The following is a 17,820-nucleotide window of genomic DNA, read 5'->3' as shown; positions in this document are numbered from 1 at the left end:
TAAGGGTAAGGGCTATGATTAGGATTAGGGTTAGGGTTATGATTAGGGATAGGGTTACTGTTAGGATTAAGGTTGTGATTAGGGTTAGGGTTATGATTAGAGTTAGGGCTATGATTAGGATTAGGGTTAGGGTTATGATTAGGGTTAGGGTTACTGTTAGGATTAAGGTTGTGATTAAGGTTAGGGTTACTGTTAGGGTTAGGGTTATGATTAGGGTTAGGGCTATGATTAGGATTAGGGTTCCTGTTACGATTAGGGTTGGGGATATGATTATGTTTATGGTTACTGTTAGGGTTAGGGTTAAGGTTATGAATAACCTATGGAACACCTTCAGGGGACCAAAATTAGAGGAAATATATCAGCTGTTTTACAGTTGTGAATTTGACTATCAGAAGGGCGCCTCGAGGATGCTCCGACCTTTTGCACTGAGAGTCTAGCTCCGCCCCTTCCCCAACCCTATTCATACCCTAATCATAACCCTAACCCCAACAGTAGCTGTAACCCTAATCAATCTTCTTATTTGTTTGCATTGATTTGATTCAGAACTATTTCAAAAATGAAGGGTTAGTTTTGACTGCACTTATTTCCGATAAAACAATATCATCATCATCAGCACAAATTAAATATTTGTGCGGCTTGGGGAAACATGAAGTGAAGAGTGCATACAGCAGAAATCATGGTGTAAAAGCTGGATAACTGCAGAGAGTGCTGTAAGTCAAACATTCTCAGCCGGATGGCTTTTACTCATGTATGCATGTTCAGTGTTGCACTAAAACACATGATTGAGCTTTTTACAATTACATTTTTATAATTTTCTCTTCATTGAGTTTTGTTTTGATGGTTTCCAATAGGTTTCCAGCTCTTTCAGAACCAGGAGACATATCCTCTCACAGAAGATGCAGGCCTTGGTAAGCAATCCCTTTCTTGTCGTCCCCTCTGAGACATGCAGTCATTTAACAAGGCAGAAGAAACAGGGAAAGAAAGAATCAATAGTATGGAGCACAAAAAGCTGCAGTCAGACTGACAACTAAACAAGCAGCAATGTATGGATGTGAATCGGATTGTATATGATGGATCAGCAAGGAGAGCATTGTCAACTCTAATTTTAGCCAAATGTGCGCATGCACACAAAAAAACAGATGTGAAAACTGTGATTACATCTGTACACAAAATGTTACATTAACATATTACATACTTTCTGTTATCAATCTCTCTTTAATCTGTGTAACGGAAATCGTAACATTTATTGTCTCAGAGAGAAAATAAAACCTTGGTGAAGAATTTTGCAAAAATGTAGCAATTTTGTATTTACAATTAATCCAAGACCATCTGGTTGACCCTGACATACCAACTAAGCGGACAAAACATGCAATGAATGACGTAGAAGCTACCCTTGAAAGAATCCTTGGTTGCAAACATCCTTACAAATAACAGCCCTGCCAAGGATTCACCGCTTTTGTCAACACAGTATTCTACACTTCTACACTCAAACACATGCTCAGACACACACAGACAGACAGACACAGAAGCACAAACACACAATGACAAGACTTCGATTTTAAAATGGAACACACAGCTGTTTCACTAGTTTTGGAGAAAATGTTGTTGTTTCCGTGTTTACAGTCACACAAGTACCCACACACAGGTAACCCCCCCACACACACACACACACGCACACACACACGTACGCACGCACACACACACACACGCACGCACACACACACACACGCACACGCACCCCTAATCTGTTACCCTGAGGAGCCTCCCTTGTTTCAGGAGGGGCCCTGCACCTGCTGTGGCAGCTTGGGGGCCTCCTGGGGGAAAGTGCTCCAGAGGCCCAGCAGAGGTTTTCCCTGGTTCCCACATATCACTCCCACATACCACCAGCACCCTTCAGACCCCCCTGGACACATCCACCCTCAAGGCTTCCTCTCTGTCTGAGAACTGATTCTCAGCTTGAGGCTTGGTCTACTCGCAGAAAAACAAGTACTGCATCCAAGCCACCTGCACCTCAGTCACACTTCTTGTTGATAAACCAGTTTCACGCAGTAGCATGATATTTTGCATCATGGCTGTCTTTTCCAGTGTCCGATTAATAGGATAAATTTCACTTTTAATTGAACATGAAGCTATAGCAAGTAGTTATCCTAGCTTGGCTAATGATTCAAAATAAAGTATTCAGCTAGTCTGCCTGATCTGAAGTAGGGATACAGCTAATATGTATTTTATTACTTATTAATTCAGCTCTTAAGTTCAATCAATTAACTCTTTAGTCTATAGCAGAAGAGACAGTAGTGATTAATACACATCATCACCAAGAAATAAGGCAACATAGCTAAGCTAACAAGGCTAATTGTAAAACAGATGTAAGAACCAAAATATTAACTCAAGTAAAACACAAATATGACGATGTCAGACACTGAAATCAGACAGTGTGTGTTCACTGGAGGCATTGGCAAAGTAGATGCTTAAGTTACGATAGCAACTGATTAATATTTGGAGTCTTGTCTGAAGGTAACAAAATAAGACTGACTGTTTCCTGGCATTTGGTGGCAGCTCTTCAATGTCTACACAGCTTAAAACTGTAAATTCAACATTTTAACTCAAATAAAAAAATGAGCACAGGAAGAGGTGCACAGCTCCATAAGGTGCTAAGTGAAGAACTAGCTGAGATCAGTTATGGGATAAATCAGGGGTGTCAAACATACGGCCCGTTGGCCAAAACCAGCCCGCAAGAGGTTCCAATCCGGCCCGGGGATGACTTCCCAAAGTGAAACAATTACAGAGAAGACATTAGCTACAATATCTAAATAAAAGTAACTGCTATTTCAGATGTGTCCTCTGGGGCTGGCATACAATCATAGTGCTGATGGATCACCTGAACGGCGCCCTGGGAGAATATTTGCAGTTTGCATAATCCAGTGGAAATTCATAGACTTTTTAGAGTACTTCAAGATCCAATCAACACTAAAGTTTTCGTGTATGTAAACTTGTAACAGCAGGAGCGGTGGATCCACATTTTTTCGAAAGAAGGAGCCACATAGAGTTCACATGCTTACCATACATGTGCATACGTCATAGGTCCCTCTATGAGACTCATTATGGCGAAAAATACAACAGCTGTTTTTGTAAAAATATAGTTCATGTAATGTGAACATTTTCAGAATGTACTTATACTTTTTTGCACTAAAACAAAGGGAAGCATTTTGACTTCTCTATAGGTTATTATGCTATGATTTTACTGGTCCGGCCCACTTGAGATCAAATTGGGCTGCATGTGGCCCCTGAACAGAAATGAGTTTGACACCCCTGGGCTAAATGTTTCTTTTACTTTTCAGCCTTCGTGTTACTCCAAGTTAACTACCTCCAGCAACATAATTCTCATCACATCAACAAGAAAGAAAATTGGCATATTTCTCTAGATGCAAAACTTTTTCCTAAAGTTTTTGGTCTTATGGGCCAAATATGAAGCATTAAGCAGTTCATAGCCCCCCGAAAAGCCTCCTGCAATACCCATGATCGTCATCCTGTCTGCTGGGAGATGTGGACTCACTAAAAGGTGAAGGAGTAAAGAAGCAAGAAATTAAGCCTCTCAGCAGCAGCACTACCTGGGCTCCATACATCAAAGACTAAGCAGAAACCAGCAGGGAGGGTTACTCTTCCACTGGGGACTCTTTCAGCGCCGCACTGCCTGACAAATAGGCTGGAAGGTTCAGTGCATTAACCCACATGTTGACACTAGGCTGCAAATACACACTGATGGAGGGGAAACAGGGGGCTGCAGGGAATGATGGCTGAAGTCTTTGGAGTGCAATATACATGCACCCACAGGCAAACGCACAGGTATGTACACACACATTCCAAACAAACAGCTTAATGTCCTGTTAAAGCTGACTGTTTTATCTGTGATTGATGGATATTATCTGAAATCAATGTGCATTTATAAACAGCTGTCACAGATGCTAACAGAGAGGTGAAAGTGGTCCCTCTGGACACTTCAGCTACATACTGTAAGTTCACCAGTAAGAGAGCAGCCACAACACAGCCATACGAGTGTGCATTTGTGTGTGTGTTAACTTTTAGAAGAGCCCTCATTAGGTTGGTAAGAATGAGGAAGAGCCATAGACACAACACAACCATGCAGACAGACAGAGATACTGAGACAAATAGTTGCTCATGAGCAGGGAGGCGGGTCTTGACGGGGGAAACAGTAACGGCAAAAAAACAGAGCAAAACAAAGAAAAACTCCCAAAGCACCTGTGTAGGCTAGACAGATAAAGCGATTAAGATCAACTGCACGGCAGCTCTGATCAGAAAGTCTACAGTAAACGCTGGAGTCAACACAGAAGTCTGCAAATGGGGAAATCATTGTGATTTAGGCCTGTCCTCTGAGGGTAAAAAAACAAACTTTAATTTAAAAACGTACACAACACATGAGTTTTGTGGGGAAAATGTGATAAAAAAACAGGACTAATTTCTCACTGACTTATGTTTTCACCATCCAACTGTTTTTAAGATTACCATACCTATCCACAGAAATCTGGGAGAGAGAATAAACTGGAAAATTAAACCATTAAAGCAGAATGTTAATAAGATAATGTAATGTTTAGTACTTTTTTAATTTGTTGAGATTTAACTGTAAATTGTGTAATCTCAAGGCCATTTTAAACTATGTCAGTGACTAAGATTCAAGACAGAAACAGGTTTGTCTTTTTTCCATGAGTGAGACTAAGTGCTTGCAAGATAGTGACTCACTACATATACGTTTACCAAGTGCAGCCTTTAATGCTCCCGTTTGGTCTTTAACATAACAGCACATGCAAAATTTGGCAAAGGAAAAAAAAAAAAGAAAAGCCCTCTTTACCCTTTTGCTCCCACAACGAGGTCGATGGAAAAAGGGAAAAAAAGAAAATTTCCTTCATCTCTGTGGGCAACCTAAATCCTCCTGTAGCTGCAGCCAAAAACTAAATTAAAAAGAGTGGAGTGTTGTGGTGTTTCACAGGCGCAGAGCTGAATTAAGAGAGGATGAAGGTTCTCTCATGCTTAACAATTTGTTCCTCTACTGTTTAGAAGGATCAAACCAATTAAAAGCATACACACACACACACACACACACACACACGCACACACACTAGCTGTACTTTTATCTGTGTAATACACAACTATACCCTTTGCTTACCAATTGTTCTACTCTGAAATGATGGTTCTGTTTTTCTTTATCACCGCAAAGAGTACATTCTACAGAAAACTGCTTGCATATAGCTTAAAACACCCTCAAACAGTGATTATCTCAAAGATAGCAATCACTTTCATGGCTGGATAACATTTATTCAGTTCAAGAGGCAGCCACAAAAACAATATAGAGGTATAAAATGTTGAATCATAGACAGAAGTAGAGGAAAAGACAGAGACACAGCATTGTTTTGATAATGTGTGTAAGTGTCTAAATGTGTATGTATTCAAAATGTATATCGTTTCATATGTATTTCTGTACTTTCTTTTCTCTCAAAGTGCATTTGTCTATGTATTGCTGGTGTTGCAATAAATAGACAAATCTAAAAATGTTGGGACACTGTTTAAAAACAGAATTTGATGGTTTCCAAGTCGTGCAAACACCGTATCTCATTTGAAATAGTGAAAAGACATATCAAATGTTGACAATGGAAAATGTCATTATTTCATACATAATACGTGCTAATTTAAAATTTGATGCAAGCAGCATGTTTTGAAAAACTGTTGGGACAATGGCATGTTTACAATTGTGTTGCATCACCCCTTCTTTTAACAGTCTGTAAACATTTGGGAACTGAAGAGAGACACGTTTCTGGATTCTCCTTTGGGTTTCTTTTTTCTTTATTTGTTTCCTGATCTTTTCAATGGTTGATAAGTCAGGATTGCAGGCAGAGCAGTTTAGCATCTGGACTCTTCTACTACAGAGCCATTCTGTTGTAATACATGAAGAATGTGGTTTGGCATTTTCTTGCTGATGTATGAAGGTCTTCCCTGAAAAAGGCATTGTCTGGATGGCAGCATATGTTGCTCCAAAACCAGTATATATTGTTCAGCATTAATGGCGTTTTCCTAGATGTGTAAGCTACCCATTCCATGGACATTTAAGCATCCCCATACCATTGTGAGCAAAGGAAGCAGCATCCGTGATTTCCAAAAGGAATGCAAAATTGTAATTTATCAGACCACAGGACGGTTTTCCGCTTTGCCCCTGTCTGTATTAAGTGGGCTCGGGACCAAAGAAGCGTCGGGTCTTTGCATGGAACAGTTTTGATTTGCACTTGTGGATGCAGAGATGAACTGTGTTCACAAACAAAGGTTTTTTGATGTAGCTTTGAGTCCATGCAGTGACTTCCACTACAGAGTCCTATCTGTTTTGAATGCAGTGCCGCCTGAGGGCCCGATGATTACGATAAAAAAAAAATCAAAATTTAAAATAAAATAAACAAAAATCTATATCATGTAAAACTATTGTATTTATATTTAGGTCATTCCAATGTACATTAAAAAAGTTTTAACATGAATTTTCATGATAAACGAGTGAGTTATCCTCATTGAACCATGTTCTGTGAGAATTAAAAAACACCAATAAACTAAATCTTGATTTAAATGGTTAGTAATGGAGTAAAAAACTAGATTTAAAAAAAATGTGTTTTGGGATTTTTTGGGGTTCTGACACTTTTGGATAATTGAATATGCCCCAGGTCAAATTGACCCAGGAACATTATCGCTGTTCCAGAGAAACGAACATAACAGGAGGGTTAATGATATTATTTACTGTAGATGATGACATCCTCAAATTATTAGCAATTTAACCCTGCAAGTTTTATGCCTGCTGCAAATTCATGTAGTTAGTTGGGAGGTACTCCTCCAGGTGTTCTTTAAGCATTACACAACTGTGTCCTAACTTTTTCTGAACTGGGGTTGTAAAGATAGCACCAAATATTAAATATAGGCAACTGAAAAATCTTACAGAAGCTGAAGTTATCAAGATATTTATGGAACAAAAGTTGTAACATTTGGCTCATTAATAATTGATTGTATTATCATTTTTACAGATCAGATATAAGTCAGAAATCATATGGATTGAAAGCACAGTTTTTGAACAATCCTTGGATCTTGGTGCGTTTCCCTTCATATTAACCTCTAACTTTCTACAGATATACTGAGTCTTCATTAACTCATAATAAGAAGTCATTTATAAATGGTTTGAATAATCACAACAAAACTACAAGTGGTGACTGGTTGGTAAAAAAAATAATTTTGGTCCTTCAAAACAGATCATTTTTTATTCCTGATCAATGCATTTGTTCATATCTATCAAAAATATGCAGCGGGGGTAAACATTTACAATTTTAATACTCAAGAAAATTCTGTTTGTGCTTTAAAACTGTACTTAAAAACATCTGCTGAAGAAATTACCACAAATTTTGACAAGAGTCTAATTACACAATAGTAATGAAGTGATTCAGCTAAAACTACAAGCCAACTTTTTTGAGCACAGAGTGTTGAGAACTATTTTCAGAGCAGCACTGTGGGAAAAGAGCTCAGGAAAGAGCCCATTCAGGTTTCCTGGGTTAGAGGTCAAATGTGCCATTAATGAGGAGCCCCACAGTTATTGAGGCGTTTTCTGAATACAGGTCCTCATACTTAAGACATCTTGGACTCTGGAGTCTGGTTAGGAAACTTTAAACCAAACAGTCTCTCACAGCTAATGGGATAATACAACCATAATGAACATGAGAAACCGCACCGCTGATGAAGTCATGCAGTGTAGTTTCAGTTCAAAAGCAAAGCTGCAGCCTCAGAGAGCAGATCACACACAGCCACAGCTTTAGTCAGGGCCTGAGAATGGAGGCGCAAACAGCTGCGATTAAACTGAGGGATGACGATCCTCTGCAGTGACACAACCTCATTTGGTCTCCTGGTGGCCTGCATACCTCAGCTTCCAGCAGGCAAAGTACCCCCCAGGGATCCTAAAATACATGGCAGGCCAGGTCGAGGTCCAGCCAGGCGAGGTGGGGCATTAGCTAGGGAGAGGGGAAAGGGGCGAGAGGAAGGGCCAGGGGGCAGAGCTGCAAGTCTGGACAAGCTAGTCAGCTCAACGGGCCTTAAATGACAGCGAGACTGACAACACAGCAGGATTGTTAACTTGTATGAGGCTTTTTAAAGAGAGTTAGAATGCAGGTAAATACATTTTCTGCTCCAGATGTTATCAAACAGAGTAAGCAGAAACAAATGCACAGATACGCAAGAGTAACACATGGCTGCTGTTTGCTTTTTATTTGCCAACTGCCTTTATTTAGACATACTTCAGTCCTCAGATCACTTCTAAACTAGTAGCAGGGTTAATTTGGGATTCATGGCTTGATCAAGGGTCATGGAGGTTACTTTGTGATCATATTCAAAGGATGTGACTGACACCCAGTGGCCACATGGAGTCACTGCAGCAGTCACATTTCAAAACAGAAGGCGCAAATTCAATATTCTATGTAGTGAAGAAAAAAATATCAATACCAGCTCCCAAAACACACATACAGGTCTGACAGTTACTCAGCAAACACACTGAGAGGAGGTTGTTGAAAATGAGTGACTTTAAATCTTCTGGAGTTTCTTGTGTTCTCAATCACACAGTAGCTGCTCTCAATGATATATCAATGCGTTTAATGGGTTACAGTCATTTAATTTCATTAACATCAGCAGCCCCACACTTAACATCTACAGAATCATCAAAAATGTTGTCATCTGACTAGGACACTTAAACACACGATGAACAATGAAAAGAACAATGGTTTATGAGGAGTAATGTACAAAAAAAATCTGACAGCACAAATGTTTTTCCTTTAAAACTTAACCAGGAGAAAAACTTTTAAGAAAAATCAAACTGATGCTTGAAATACGTTTTGTAATTTGTGATGCTTTTATATTTTGAAACAATTGGTAACACTTTAATTCCACCCTTTAACATTAATAAGCACCTTATAAACCTTTAATAATTCATTATATATTAATTTTTATTGATGTATTTTCAGTGTAACTATAGCATCTCCTGAAAAGGCACTGACATGGTAAAACCCAGGGGGAATAAGGTAAAATATGCCCTCAAGGGAGACTTATAGTTACTGAAGAATGCTCAACATACGTATCGCTTCCAATATCTACATTACACTGTTTTAAAATCTATATTTTAAGTGTATATAATACCATTAGGTACGAAATGGTAAAGGGTTACTAATCAATTTAAAAATCTAGCACATCCAAAGCTTTTTTATTTTATATCTTTAGACTTTATTTGTAGCTTAATTCAGTGTTAAAACTTTGGTTTATATAGAATATAGCAGATAGTGGACGGTTCATTAACTGTTTCAGAAGAAGGGTGAGACAAATAAACACAAGATCATTTTGATTTACACGCACTGTATGGCTTGTAGCCTGCTTGATGTGGGGTGAGAATAGTTAGGCTGAGTGTCTGCTGTCTGGATATTAAGACTTTTTTTGTTGCTCACTAAGTGCCTCAAAAAAAAAACAAGCTCCATTTATGTTCTGCACTGTTGAAAAATGGAATAATAACACTTCACACCACACTTTCAATCTTACTGTCAAGAGGACGAACTGCAGTCAAAAGTGCAAATGTTTCAGTTCATTAAGCTGCGTTGTTTTGGTTCTGACCACTACTGATCTGCAGAGCTACGAGGCCCATGCAGGTGCTGCTCCGTAAACACGGGAGGACATGAAAACTAAGAGTTCAAGATTGTAGGCAGTCATCATCGGAGCCTGGGGAAGATTCTGATGAAGAGGATCATGCTGATGAAGGTGAAGGAGACCAGGATGAGCATAAGCCACAGCAGCCAGTTGACAGACTTCTTGGTGTGCTGCTCCAACCGCTCGGACTCTGTCTTCAGCTTCTTTAAGTTCAGGTCTGCCTGACGCATGGATTGGTTCAATGTCTGGGTGGGAGAGAAATGCAGTTAAAGCTGGGGTTGGTAATCAGATTTAGATACACTTTTTGTCATACTGGTTAAAATGATCTTTATGTCCTGATGGCAAGCATTACATGATGTGTTCCTAAAAAAGAGTGAAAAAAAGCAGCTATCTACAGCTGGAGTAAACCTGGCAAAACACTAACCAATCACCGTTTTTTGGCTCCCCAAATTTTAAACCAATCAAATCCCGTCCAGCCGTTCTGCCCTCCTCCTGCGCGTACATTTCCCCGGCGTGCACTCCTCCGAGTCCCCGTCTCCTGCCTCTACTTCCCCTGTCTCTATTTACTGCCCCTCTCGCTCATCCTCGGGCCTGTCCCCTCTGACCCGATGAGGTGCTTTGCTCAGGACTGTAGTCCGGATCAGAGTCTAAAAAGCTCTCACCAACAAGCAGAATAATTAATGACGTTCAGTAAGTCCTACAGAAAATATATATTTATTGTAGCGTCCGTCCGGACGCTGTAGTGATGACGAGCCGATTCGTGAACACGTTGAGTTTTAATAACCGGTCACTGTCTGCCGTGATCACGCCAACCAACAAAGCAACAATCAATGTTTGAATGAATGAAAAACTTCTCCTCTTGTCTCTCCTCTCTCCCACTCGCACACTCTACACCTCTCCTGATGCCTTCACTGACTGTCAACACTGTAGGAATTAAGAACATCTACACTGAACACATTTAACAAACAGTGGAGCTGTTACAGTATTATATGTGTTATAACTTTTCTCTTGATATCGTGTCACCGGTACAACTGGATAATGCTAGTATGACAGTTGGGAGTACTAACAGCAGCCATGTTTGTTTGTGTTTTTAACTTTCACTATGATAATGTTTTGGTGAGGACCGGTTTTGAATCAGTCACGATCATATGGTCGAGAATCAGCGGCGCTCGTGCATGTGAGCGGGGGGGGCGTCGTTTTGGAGGAGCTCCGAGGGAGGAGGGGAGGGGTTAGACGGAGTCATGAGGAAAAGCTACATTCAAATTCATGCTGGTTTTCCGAGACTACCAACCCTAGCTTTAATGTTAGCATCAGATTAAGAAATGAGGCACACAAACCCAAAAATCTGTTCCAAAAATAATTCATAAATAGACTACTGGGTCAAGTGAAATACAGAGGATTTGTAAGTAGCAAGTGAATGTCATTTGTCTTGTATTGCCTGCTTGTGGATACAATCAGTGGAGACATGAGGATTTATTAAATGTTTTAGGAACTAAAATAAATACTTATAAACAAACAATAACACAGAACAACTGAAATATCAAAACGTATTATAAAAGCATTTTTTGATCAAAAAGGAGAATTATGAAAAAGTATTAGCAAGGATTGACAGACACTTAATTCTGCACATTTTGATCATTTTAGCACAAAACCTAAGCAAGGTGCTTTTAGAATTTGTCTCTGAAAAAAACTACATCATCCATCCTACATGTAGTCACACACTTCTTTTGATATAAAGTCTTAGAAATTATTCAAGTTAAAGTTTTTTTGTTATTATTTTGGTTTCATTCAAATACTTAGTGTAGTATTAAATAGAGCATGATCTAAGTGTGCAGTGTTATGAAAACTGCTCAGTTACCTGGTTGTCCTGTTTGATGATGTTCTGCGCTGCCAGAGTGTTATTCTTCAAGTTCCGGGCCAGGTTGAGCATGTCGTCAGCAAGTTTCTCCTGCAGGTTATGATGGTGCTGCAGGACAGCCTCCAGCTCTGCCGCAGACTGACGCTCATCCAGGTGAAGACCTCTGCGGGAGGAAAGACAGCTCAAACTTTTTCTATTCAACTGCAGGAAACAACAATAGCTACAACAAGGGTGACAAAGGTTTCTCAGGTTGCCTTTTTTTTTTTGTTATATTTTTGGCCATTTTTGCCTTTAATTGATAGGACAGTTGAAGAGAGACAGGAAATGTGGTGAGTAGAGAGTTGGGGAGGACATGCAGTAAATGGTTGAGGTTGGAATCGAGCCTGTGACCTCTGCGACAAGGGCTATAGTCTCTGTGTGTGGGGTGCGCGCTTAGACCACCAGGCCAATGGCTCCCCAGGTTGCCATGTTTAAAAGCATTTACAGTGAACCCTGACACCTTCAGGTTCACAATGGTACTGAATGTTATAGAAGCCAGGGTGGGGGGGTCCAATTGTTCCACGACCACTCAATTGAGTAAAATATGTAACTCAGAATGTGAGAAAAGCACAAATAAAGTCTATACGAAAATAATACAAACAAAACATAACGTTGCTGTCTGGCAAAAAACCTTGTATCTCAGTATTTAATCATTTAAATGTTCTTTCCATTGATGAAAGCTAGTGATCTTCCTTTATGTCTGTCAGTAAGCTTTCTAAAATATGATAGATGATAGTATTAAAAAAAGCTTGTTGTTGAATCTCATGCAGTGTTTAGTTATGCGAAAAACTGTTATTTTTTTAAACTTCCTGGAAAGCAGTGGTTTTGGATATACAGGGTTTCTGCCAGACAGTGACGATATCATATGTTGAAACAGAACATTTTTACTTTTATATGAAAAATAAATCCTCATTTTAAATTTGAAGCCAGCACCATATTTTAAAAAGTTGGGAAAGGGAAAACAAAACTCTGAAAAAGATTTGTTTTGTTAAAAACACACACCAGGGCAAACATCTCTCAACTAATGACATTCAGTTATAACAGGTTGGTGACATGACTGGGTATAAAAAGTGCATTGCAGAGAGGTGGATTTAATAAAAGCTAAAGCTCAGAAGAGGTTCACCACTCAGTGAGTGACTACGTGCGCAAATAGTTTAAAAATTTTGGAATTAGAGATGGGCATTTTAAGCAAAAATACGATCCGATAGTCACTGCTTAATATTCATCAATAATTAATCAATAATAGTTCCCCACCCCCCTTCAGACTTAAGGACAGAGAGGCCCATTTAATGACAGTGCTAAATGACAGTAGCCATGCAAGTTAGATATGATATGTGTATGGTTATGATCTAGATATTCTACTCTTACCTGCAAAATTTGACACAACCTAATTTTTACTGTCATAGAGGATCCTCTCAGAACTCTTTGGCACTGAAGAGGTCTCTGTGTTTTTCTCCAGTTCTGAATCTCACAGAACCCCACCTGTTTTACCAGCAACTGGCACTCATACTTTCTTATGTTATGTAAAGACTTTGGGGATTTCATCAGCTACATCAAATCACATCAGAATCAAGACGAGCATACTTTTCAGTTTCAACATTTGATATGTTGTCTTTGAACTATTTTCAATTAAACATAAACCATTCAAATCTGTTTTTATCAACATTTTACACAGTGTCACAACTTATTGGGGATTGGGGTTGTACTTTGGCCGCCTGCCAAGGTCTATGTGTGAGGAACACTGCTCAACATAATCATATACACAAGAAAGAATATGATCAGCTTTACCTTCTTTTTCTCATCTCTGTTTCTGACATGCCTTTAGAAGAAAAGAGAAGAGAAGTATGTCATTTTATTTGAACAAAATACTCAATTGACAAACTATCTTGATTCAAACACAGATACTACTTTTTAAGTTGAGATACTGAAAAAAGATTCCTTTAAGTTCCATTTCTTACCTTTGCCAGTCAGCCCCTGCAATGACACCAAAGAAGGAAACGTATGAATGCGACTAAAAGAGAGTCATAGAGCCAGTAGTATTGATCTTTTGTCTAATTCATCTGTGGGTGAAAGTCATATCTTACCGTGCCAAGCAGCTCATCCCTCATCTCTCCTGTACAACGAGCCTTTGTCTGCAGGTGGACAGTCTTAGTGGCAGGCATCCTCTCATTGGCTATAGTGGGTGTCCGCCCCGGGGCGAGGAACTGATTAGCTAAGGCCTTTTCTGTAGGTGAAGACTGAAAACCAAAACAGGAGAGGTATGAGATATAAGAAAAAAAGCATTGGTGTCAAAATAAAATACATTTGAAATAAAAACTGTTGATTTAATTTTTGAAGAACTTTGATAACAAATAATAAAATTGACTATCATTGGTCACGCCATAAGTGGTAAAGTGATAAGAACAGTTTGAGTACCATCCATAGCATAATAAAGAAGACATGATAAAGAATAGCTTCTGACCAGTTTCTCAGCCTCTAGAAGTCCTTTGAGGAAATCTACTTTTCTTGTGTATTCAGTCAGTATTTCTGGTGTGGGTTTGCTGAAAAAGACAACAGTTTCTAATTAATAGTGCTACTAAATACATCTATAGATAAACATCAGAGCCAAGTACAATGCTGTTGTGAGCAGTGAGCGTGACACTGTGAAGAAAACCTGAGAATCATCAAAAACAGGACTCTCATTCAAGTGTGAATCGTTTTTAGCTGCTTTATAGTGACAACCGTGTGTGAATGCATTTAGACTTTAGAGTTTTATTGTTTTAGTTTAGTTTATTCACACACATCATCACAAATGTACATCTATATATATTCAACATTTTCACAATGGTTGGATATGTGGAAAGCTTCAACAGCTTCAACAGCTTCAACAGCGACCTGTGCGTTACAAATAAGCAATAATGAAAATAGTAAGAGTTGGAAAAAAAAGGGTTTACCTCTGGCTTTTCCTCAGAGCCACTAACATCTCCTCCAGGGCACCTACATACTACAAGAAAGCAGAGTATAAACAGCGATGATACACACTGACACCGACTAACAATCTTATGGTAAACTCAGTGGTTATTAACAGACACGAATAGGAGCCACCAAGAGCTGTGTATACTCTGCTGAGTTACATTGTTAAAAAACAGCACTTAAGACCTGAATCATCTCATTTTCTTTATAAATTATAAATAAAAAAATAATAGCACTTGTTATTTTAGAAATTAGGCTATCAAAACTACAATAGTTTTACATTGACACAACAGCAAACAAACATTGGTCTAAAATGTGTTTTTTCAAAGGAAGCGATCAACCCAGTGACAACTGTCCACTTACGTTATGAAACTGTTTTGTATACTAATCTAAAATAATCAGTGGTGGACAAAGTACACAGCGTCATTACCTAAGTCAAAGTTTAATTACTCCAAGTCAAATATTACTCCAACACAAGTGAAAGTTGCTCTGTCAAATTAGTACTTCAGTTAAAGTACTGAAGTACTTGCTTTTAAAAATACAGAAGTATTGGAAGTACTTCTTAAAAAATCTCAAAACGTATTTTCAAAATACATAAGTGCAGTAAAGAATACATAGAAGTACATTCGGTTACATTATGCTTATCTAGACACCATTACTTGAAATGTCTAAAAGCTATACCATGGAGAAATAAACAGCAACTAAGTTACTCCAAGCACAGACAACTTAGTTTGAAATGTTCATCTGGAGTTAAAGTAAATGTTACGTAGCTCAACACACTTTCCCAGGTTGGACTGTGAATGTTTGTATGTTTGGGCAGAGTGGGAAACAAGGAAAACATTTCAAACGATACGTATCATTGTTCATTTCCAAAACCTCTAACAGGGGCTGAAGATATGACCATGGGTGCTCAGGTGGAGAATTAAAGCCATCATTACCACCTCTACATGAACTGCCTGAACTGAGTGAAACTTGCTCTGTGTTTGCTCCATGTTCAACCGTGGGATCAGATTTCAGAAAAAGAGAAGGAAATTCATGAGCTGACGTCAAAGCAAAAGTAGTGAGTAACTAGAGCATTGATAGAAATGTAGTGGAGTAATAAGTACAATAATTGTCTTCTGAATGTAATGGAGTAAAAGTAATAAGTTCCCCCAAAAAATAATACTTAAAAAAAGTAGATACTCAAAAAATGTACTTAAGTACAGTGATCAAGTAAATTCACTTTGTTAATGTCCACCACTGAAAATAGTGAATGTGCTAAAGAGATCAATAATACAGCACTGTCAATAAACCCTCCATTCATAGCGCTTATTGACATCATCGGTTATTGTCTCAAAGGCTTTTTGATTGAAATGGTCACTGTGGAATCCGATATGTATGTCTTCATACGTAGTCTACTTTCTTTGATAGAAATGGATGGGGAAAAATCCCCCCTTGTGAAATGATTTCACTAGCAGCACAAAACAAGTCTTTCAAAACTGTAACTAAGTTGAATGGAGACACATTTACAATTAAAAACTGAACACTAAAACCGTCATGAAGGTGGGATTTTATTAAGAACTGATGAGTCAGACTACATACCTGTGGGCTAATTGTCTTAGTATAAATCTGACACTGTTAAATAAGTGTAAATGGCAAGGTTAGCAAATGATCAACAAGTCAGGAGTAGATTAGTCAACAATTTAGTGCGTAGCGTGTGTTGGAGACTCCAGTATCACTGAAAGGCAGTGACGACGTGGCTAACAGACTATGCGGCTCACAGCTGCGGCTAACAACAATAACAGTCATGCTAACTTGACCAAACGAAGGTCGAAAAAACACAACACAACGACAACACTGACTCCGCGACAGAACAGTCTTACCTTTTCTAACCTCCATTCTGTTTCGCCCCGTTTCTCCGACGCTATAGATTCACAGCGAGACAATAATCTGACAAAATTGATTTCTAGTCTTGAAGCCATGTTTGAAGTTGACACCAGTCTATGGTTGACACACTGTCGCAGGAGAGTGACGTCGAACAGTTTAGGCCACAGAGCGGATGTGGGCGGAGCTTCACTTCTTTAACGAATAGAATTAAATCAATGAAATTGATTTAACAACATCGTTTAACCCTCCTGGGATGTTGTGGGTCAAATTGACCCTTTTTATAGTTCAGAAATAAAAGTAAAAAATGTTGAAAGTTTTTTTTCGGTATGAAACGTCTTTGCTTGGCTTAATAGGTGAAATCAAAATATAAAATCAAAATGGTTCATTTCACATTTTAGGCAATATGTCTTCCAAACCTGCTAAAAACAGCCTAGAAATCTGGGCAGCATGTGATAGAAGAGGTGTCGTGTTAATTTATCAACATTACTTCACTTTTATTAAAAAAATAAAATAAAATCAATGCATGTAAAACTATTGTATTTATATTTAAGTTTTTCAAATGTACATTAAAAAAAGTTTTATCAAGAATTTTCATTAAAAACGAGTGAGATATCCTCATTGAAGCATGATCTGAGGATTAAAGAACACTATTGCACCAAATATTGATTTAAATGGTTAGTAATCAAGTTAATAATGAGAGTTAAAAAATGTTTATTGAGATTTTTTGGGGTTCTGACACTTTTGGATAATCAAATATGCCCCCGGTCAAATTGACCCAGGAACATTATTCCTGTCCCTGAGAAAAAAACCTTACAGGAGGGTTAATGTGTCATTTCATCGGGTTGAACCTGAACCCATAGACATATGTTTATGGTTGAGCCTATAAGCCCTTTGTGACTGTTCCTGACATACTTCTAACGAGTCTTTAATTCTAACATAATGACATACAAAGAAATGGCCATACCATACTCATTGATGTTTTCAAAAAAAGTAGCCTGTATCTATAAAACCAGTTTAAATTGTTTTGATTCCTTTGCTCTCTTATCATTGTTTGTTTTATTATACGATTCCCTCATACTTGTTTCTCCTTTTCGTTATATGTTACTGTTTATTTTGCATTCTCAGATAAGCTTTCCAATCCAATTCAGAATATATACATAATGCATTTACAATGTGGGCTTACTTGCTCAGCAAACTCTATTTTGGAAAGATATTCAAAAACCTTAATGATCGACCTGAGAACATAATCTCATGCTTTTATTCACAATAACATTGTTGTCTTGACAACTGTTCACATAAACTTCAGAGGATTTTTGTTTATTTAGCCTTTATATAAGTGTATATCTTTAAAAGAAAATGAGGGAAGATGGGGTTCGCAGGCAGCCAGTTGAAAG

General features: G+C 38.4%; 1 protein-coding gene across 1 annotated transcript; it reads right to left on the bottom strand.

Annotated features, from left to right (window-relative positions):
- Positions 1-8,277: 8,277 nt before the first annotated feature.
- Positions 8,278-16,578, bottom strand: use1 (unconventional SNARE in the ER 1 homolog (S. cerevisiae)). The gene is made up of 8 exons (XM_034675434.1): positions 16,423-16,578; positions 14,542-14,591; positions 14,070-14,148; positions 13,693-13,845; positions 13,567-13,582; positions 13,397-13,427; positions 11,570-11,732; positions 8,278-9,956 (listed from the first exon to the last, which is right to left on the bottom strand). Exons 1-8 carry the CDS (start codon positions 16,519-16,521, stop codon positions 9,774-9,776), a joined length of 774 nt encoding a protein of 257 aa, XP_034531325.1. The 5' UTR covers positions 16,522-16,578; the 3' UTR covers positions 8,278-9,773.
- Positions 16,579-17,820: the final 1,242 nt, after the last annotated feature.

This window comes from Notolabrus celidotus, chromosome 2, assembly GCF_009762535.1.
Source record: "Notolabrus celidotus isolate fNotCel1 chromosome 2, fNotCel1.pri, whole genome shotgun sequence".
NCBI classification, from domain to species: domain Eukaryota; kingdom Metazoa; phylum Chordata; class Actinopteri; order Labriformes; family Labridae; genus Notolabrus; species Notolabrus celidotus.
Note: the sequence above shows the minus strand (reverse complement) of the source record. Positions and strands in the feature narration are given on the sequence as shown.

What these genes read in the sequence shown, in the direction of transcription:
- use1 (XM_034675434.1), bottom strand. Translation starts at nt 16,521, where the DNA reads ATGGCTTCAAGACTAGAAATCAATTTTGTCAGATTATTGTCTCGCTGT. An exon ending in CAGAATGGAGGTTAGAAAAG is followed by an intron (nt 14,592 to 16,422) that starts GTAAGACTGTTC and finishes GCTTTCTTGTAG; the next exon opens with TATGTAGGTGCCCTGGAGGA. An exon ending in GCTCTGAGGAAAAGCCAGAG is followed by an intron (nt 14,149 to 14,541) that starts GTAAACCCTTTT and finishes TGTCTTTTTCAG; the next exon opens with CAAACCCACACCAGAAATAC.